Genomic DNA, 6,067 nt, shown 5'->3' on the forward strand with positions numbered 1-6,067 from the left:
GTCCCCAAGAAGGGGTGTCCCTGCAGCGCTGCTGCTGGTCCATGACAGCACCATGGGTGCCATGGCCATATGTCCTCCAGGGACTCATGTCCCTAGGATGTGGTGTCCCCACAGCTCTGCCCACCAGTTTCCCAGCTTTGTGGGTGCCACACGTCCTCCAGGCTCAACCTGCCCCATCCCAACCAGCACATCTCCAGCCACCTCTCCCCTGCCTTCTCCTCCCTGAGACGGACCCTGCTCCGGGGCAGGCTGAGCTCATCTTTTAATTGATGATGTCTGCCCAAAGGTGGCAATTTGGAGCCCTGGCAGGCTGGACCACAGGGCGTTTCTTTCCTGCTGTGCTGCTCTCTCATTATCTCGCTATATAAAGCCCCGCCGGCGGCAGGAGGGCTGGGTTTCCGGACTGTGGTCTTCCTCACTGCTATGCTGCTGGAGCAGATTTCCAACCCCTGGTTTTGCCAAGTGGACATGTCCCACCGGGAGCAGAAAAATAACATGATGATATTAGTAATAACACCCAAAGTCATGCTCGATACAACGAGGATCACCCTTGAGCAGCTTTGCCCTCCTGGAGCTGAGGCACTGGCACCGGAAAAAGCTTTGTGTGGCTCAGCACGGCCAGACCACCACGTCGGGGTATTGTCCTGCTGAGGAAATGGGTCATTTCCCGGAGAATTTCCAGCCCAGCTGCGTTTCCGATGCGGCGGTGAGGAAGGGTGCAGGCGTGCTGGGGCCTCGACAGACACCCTCAGCCTAATCCGAAGGGGATAAATAAAAGCTGAGTGCGGGGAGGGACAAGGGATGGGGGAGAAATCAGGATGATTAAGCAAGAAAAGAGGTGCAGAATAGTTTTTCTTGGCAGAAAAGCACTGGGAAACACTGGAGGCTTTATCCAGCCTTCCCTTGCTGGATGACCGCAAGCCAAATTCCACGGATTGGGGTGGGATTTTAGCACATGAGATGATACACAGATCTGCACCCCTGCCTGTGCTTCGGTTTGGGACTAGATCTCAAGAAATGAAACCCCCTTGCTGTCTCCATGCAGCCTCCATGGCTCGGAGCGAACCCACTTTGGTATAAAAAGGCAGATATTTGGGGGTGAAAATGGGTTTATAGGGTAAAAAGCAGCTGCTCATCCCCAAACCTGCCCATCTACAGGAGAGGGGTGAAAAGCCAGCGGCTACTGGGGCTCTGCCAACAAGTCGCAAGGCAGCCATGCCCCTGATCCAATGCTTCCAGGATTTGGCCTTGCACCAGACCTCTGGCCAATAACCATAAAATCATGGAATGGGTTGGGTTGGAAGAGACCTTTCAAGGTCATCTTGTCCAATCCCCCTTCCATAAGCAGGGACATCTTCAACCAGATCAGAGCCCCGTCCAACTTGACCTTGAACATGTCTAGGGATGGGGCATCTACCACCGCTCTGGGCAACCTGGGCCAGTGTTTCACCACCCTCAGCATCAAAAATTTCTTCCTTAGGTCTAGTTGGAATCTCCCCTCTTTTCCTTTAAAACCATCACCCCTTGTCCTGTCGCTCCAGGCCCTGCTAAAAAGTCTGTCCCTGTCTTTCTTAGAAGCCTCCTTTAAGCATGGCAAGGCCACACTCAGGTCTCCTCAGAGCCTTCTTCTCTCCAGGCTGAACCACCCCAACCCTCTCAGCCTATCTCCATAGCAGAGCTGTCCCAGCCCTTGGACCATTTCCATGGCCTCCTCTGGCCCTGCTCCAACAGGTCCCTGTCTGTCCTGGGCTGGGGACCCCCGAGCTGGATGCAGGGCTCCAGGGGGGTCTCAGGCCAGGGGAGCAGAGGGGCAGAATCCCCTCCCTCACCCCACTGGCCCCGCTGCTGGGGCTGCAGCCCAGGAGATGCTTGGCTTTCTGGGCTGCCGGTGCACATTGCTGGCTCATGGCCAGCTTTTCCCCCACCAGTACCCCCCAGTCCCTCTCCGTGGGGCAAGCAGCCCAGCCCCACAAAAAGCCGAGGGAAGAGGGAGCGGCGTGGGGCTGCACAATGCACCGCGGCCGGCGGCTTCCTGGAAACCACATCTGCAGCGGATTTGCAGCGATCATGTCAGAACTATGTCTCCAAACTCCTCCCTGTATTGTCTCAGGGGTCCCGAGCGATTAAAACACTCTGGAAGTCGGTTCCAGCTGCGAAAATCCCTTTTCTCTTCTAACGCAAAGTGAGCAGCGCGGTGCAAAGAAGGTTTTAAATATAGGGGTGGTGGGAAGATGATGTAGGACCAGGGTCTGCGTTTGGGGATGCTGAGAGCCTGGGAGTTTTCTTAATGCATTAGGAGAAAAGCAAAGCGAAGCGGTTGGAGGGAACGGTTGTGCTGGGAAATCCCGCTGGCCCGGGCAGAGCTGCGGTGGCATGAGCCATGTTCCCTCACGTTTTGCCTCGGTCACCCTTCCTTGCAGGACATGTGGCAGCCCAGACCCTCTTGTACAGGGGGCACTGGGCAACCGCATCCCCCAGGGCTCCCCATGGTGTTGTGAAGCCAATTTAAAACCTGAAATAAAAAGTTTTCCTCATGGTCTGGTGGCGTTAAACCCCAGCTGGACCTTTTCCCCTCCCCAAACAGTCCTATTTCTAATTATTTGGCGTTAGCAAGGCTGGAGGTGTGATTGCAATTAGTTGTCGTCGTGGCAAACCATCCCTCTGAAATGCTCTTGGGTGCCTTCACCTCTATTTCTTTTAATTTCTTGTAAAGATCCCTTTTGGGCTGTTTTCCACTAGATTTCCTCCTTGCACCGGGGACTGGGGTCTGCCGAGGGTGATGAGCTGGAAACCCTCCAGGACGAGGTTAATTTTGGAGGCGATGCTACCGGCGACCCCATCGGCGTGGACACACGTCCATCGGCTGCTTAACGAAGCGTGTAATTAGCCTGCATGGTGCAGGGCGTCTCGGGGCGAGCCAGGATCCGTGTCCTGGCCCTGCCAGTCCATAACAGAGACATCAGCGCTGTCGGTTTTCCCCGCTAATCCCTCTGTAAGCGGGGTGCCTGGTTGAAGGGAGGGATTTAAAATGGCCCGGGCAGGCGTGAGGTTGGGTGTGGGGTGGAAGCAAGACCCCGGGGATGAATAGGAGATCCTGGCGCTTCCATAAAATCACGGTGAGTGGGAGGACACGCGAGCACGGAGCTGGACCGAGGGGTGAAGATGTTCCAGCCCAGCACCAAGACTGGGTGATCCCTAACAAGGGATTGCTCCCACCCAAGGCTGGGGGAAGTGGGTGGTGGGGTTGGATGGTAGGACTGTATCATTTCCAGAGGGATTTTCCTTTTTTTCCCCCCCTTCTGAAAGACCTTGGAGGATGCCCACTCATTCCCATGGCGGGGGGGTTTGGGCCGTCGCATGGAAGAAGCCAGATCCCAAGGCGCTGGTAGGCAAATTGAGGCAGGGCATCAGGAGTGACCCAAGACCCCAACCCCGTGGTGCATGGTGCTCCCAAATGAAAACAAGGAGCCGGAAACGCATCATTTCCATGAGCGGAGAATGAGCTCTTCCTTTCAAGGACTAAAACCACTTCTCCAAAAATGGGTGCCCTTCCTCCCCTCACTCATCCCTCCTCCTCCCCCAAATCTGCTCCCTCCAAGAGCTGGTGGTGAGTTTGCCTCCTGCACCCAGCAGGTCCGGACAAGCACAGATCCTGCTTGTGCCGATGCTCATCTCCGGGTGCCACCCTTCTTCCCAGCGCAAAGCCTCTCCATGGCTGGCAGCCTGGCTCAGGGTTGGCCACTCCGAGCAGAAGCTGAACCCTCCCAGGGATTTTGCTCCGTCTCGTGAAAAATTAGCAGTGGGTGGTGATTTTTGGGTGGGTGCTCGGTGATTTTTAATGACACCCTCTGAGCTCCACCAGGGAAAAGGTACCTGTCATCTCCCAAACCTCCAGGGTGGGCTTTGCCATCGTCCAAGTGAGATGATACGCCCAAACTGGGGTCCTCCTCGCATGGGGATGTGGGATGAGGCGATGGTATAGCTCCATGTCACCCCAAACCCGTGTTTTTGTCCATTGGCTCTTTTTAGCCTCTTTTAAGAGGAGTTGCAAGCCTTGAGGGAACGAGCAACCAGGTAACAAGCACCAAGGCATGGAGCCCCACTGATGCCTGGCAGTGCAACTGCCCCAACAGCCTACTAGCCACCAGTGAATCCACAAGTAAGGGTGATTTTTTATGGATATTCAAGTGGGAGCATCTCCTGTGCCGGACACCAGTGCCACCAGTCCAAACTTTGCATTGGTGTCATTAATGCATGTGGAGCAGAGCCCAACTGGCCAAGTCCATGGCCCAGCTGGCCACCACCATGCTCCACCCCATGATGCTGCCTGTCCCGGCAGCCTGAGCACCATATTTTTGGGGTTAAAAGCACTGTGAGTGACGAGGTGGTGGCCAGCTCCTTCCCCTCCTTTCCGGGGAGGGTGTAAAACCCTGGGAATGAAACAGCAGCAGCTTGAGCCCCACAGCAACTTATGGACCCCAAGAGCTGGGATGGAGGAGGTGAGGGTTGCTCAGCCCAGCGGCTCCTGCATTTATATCTCTGGGCATCCTACCATGGCCAGGCACCTCACCATGGCCGGCTGTCCCACCGTGGTAGGCTATCCCACCATGGCTGGGCACCCCACTGCGTCCAGGCACCCCACCGTGGACACGGACCCCACCGTGGTGCGGCACTCAAATATGGCCAGGACCCCACTATGGCCAGGCTACTCATCATGGCTGGGCACCCCACTGTGGCCAGACACCTTGCCATGGCCAGGTACCCCACTGTAGTCAGGCATCCCACAATTTCCAGGCACCCCACCACAGCTGGGCACCCTACCATGACCAGGCACCCCACCATGGCCAGGCATCCCACCATGGCGGGCACCCCACCATGACTGGGCATCCCACTGTGGCCAGACACCTTACCATGGCCAGGCACCCCACTAGGTCTGGTCACCCCACTATGGCTGGGCACCCCACTGTAGTCAGGCACCCCACTATTTCTAGGCACCCCACCACAGCTGGGCACCCTACCATAACCAGGCACTCCACCATGGCCAGACATCCCACTGTAGAAGGCACCCCACCAAGGCTGGGCACCCCACTGTAGCTGGGCACTCCGCCATGGTCACTGCAGCCAGGCACCCCACTATGCCCAGGCACCCCACAGCCAGCCACCCCACCATAGTTGGACATCCCACCACGGTCAAGCACCTCACGGCCAGGCACCCCACCACAGATGGGCCACCCCACCACGGCCAAGCACCCCACAGCCAGGCACCCCACCACGGACGGGCACCCCACCGGCACATTCCCAGCCCACGGCACTGCTGCCACCGATACTCACTGTCCCCTTCCACCTTCTCGGGCGTCCGGCTCCAGATGATCTGCCGGGTCTCCAACTTCACCTGGAAGGTCCTTCGCTCTGGCCTCTGCGACTTCTTCTGATAGAACAAGGTGAGGACAGTGCCCATCTCCAGGCAGCGGAGGATCCTGCCCATGTCCCCTGCCTCCATCCTGCTGTCCTCCAGAAAGCCATTGACGCTGTTGAGCCTGGCCACAGACATCTTCACTGTGCGGCCATCGCCCGGCGGAGCCGCAGAGCCGGGGTTGTCTCATGCAGGAGAGGACGAACCAAATCGCCGAAATCTCCCCTGGGGATTTTCTCCGCTTGCCCCAGGCACGGGTTTCCTCTACGGCCGACGTCCCCTCTGCCGCACCACGGCCACGGCACAGAGCCGGACTCAGCGGTGGCGGGGAGGAAAAGGGTGGGCTGGAGGGACCGTGACCTTCTCGCCGAGGCTGAATCTGGCCCCGGCGTTGGCATCCAGCGGCGGTGGGAGAAGATGGGCAGCGTCGGCGGCGATGGCCTTGCGGTTGAGAGCCAGGGGGGAGAAAAACCATCCGGCCACCGCAGGATGGCGGGGGCACCGTTGCGGGCGATGAGGGTGGCGTGCGGGGGTGGGGGAAATCCAGCCAAAAAAAAAGCAAAGTCACCCCAAAACTGACGGTGCCTGCGTTGAGGCAGCGGATCCCCCCCCGGCCTCCGGGCCAAACGGGGCCGGGGTTGGGAGAGGGGTGCG

The 6,067-nt window shown here is 58.1% G+C and overlaps 2 protein-coding genes across 2 annotated transcripts in view; one reads left to right on the forward strand and one right to left on the reverse strand.

The window, feature by feature from the left end:
- The window catches only part of LOC104128859 (1-phosphatidylinositol 4,5-bisphosphate phosphodiesterase gamma-1-like), a 37,964-nt gene extending 32,413 nt beyond the window's left edge, over window positions 1-5,551 (reverse strand). The window contains 1 exon segment of the mRNA XM_035897114.1: window positions 5,332-5,551. Within this exon segment, the coding sequence (XP_035753007.1) occupies window positions 5,332-5,551 (220 nt within the window).
- Window positions 5,552-5,830: 279 nt separating this feature from the next.
- Window positions 5,831-6,067, forward strand: part of ZC3H3 (zinc finger CCCH-type containing 3) — a 215,355-nt gene continuing 215,118 nt past the window's right edge. Inside the window, exon 1 of the mRNA XM_035897115.1 lies at window positions 5,831-5,945. Coding sequence (XP_035753008.1) covers window positions 5,831-5,945 — 115 coding nt within the window. The remainder of the gene's footprint in view (window positions 5,946-6,067) is intronic.

Source organism: Egretta garzetta, unplaced genomic scaffold (assembly GCF_000687185.1).
Source record: "Egretta garzetta isolate BGI_Z169 unplaced genomic scaffold, ASM68718v1 scaffold237, whole genome shotgun sequence".
In the NCBI taxonomy this organism is placed as follows: Eukaryota; Metazoa; Chordata; class Aves; order Pelecaniformes; family Ardeidae; genus Egretta; species Egretta garzetta.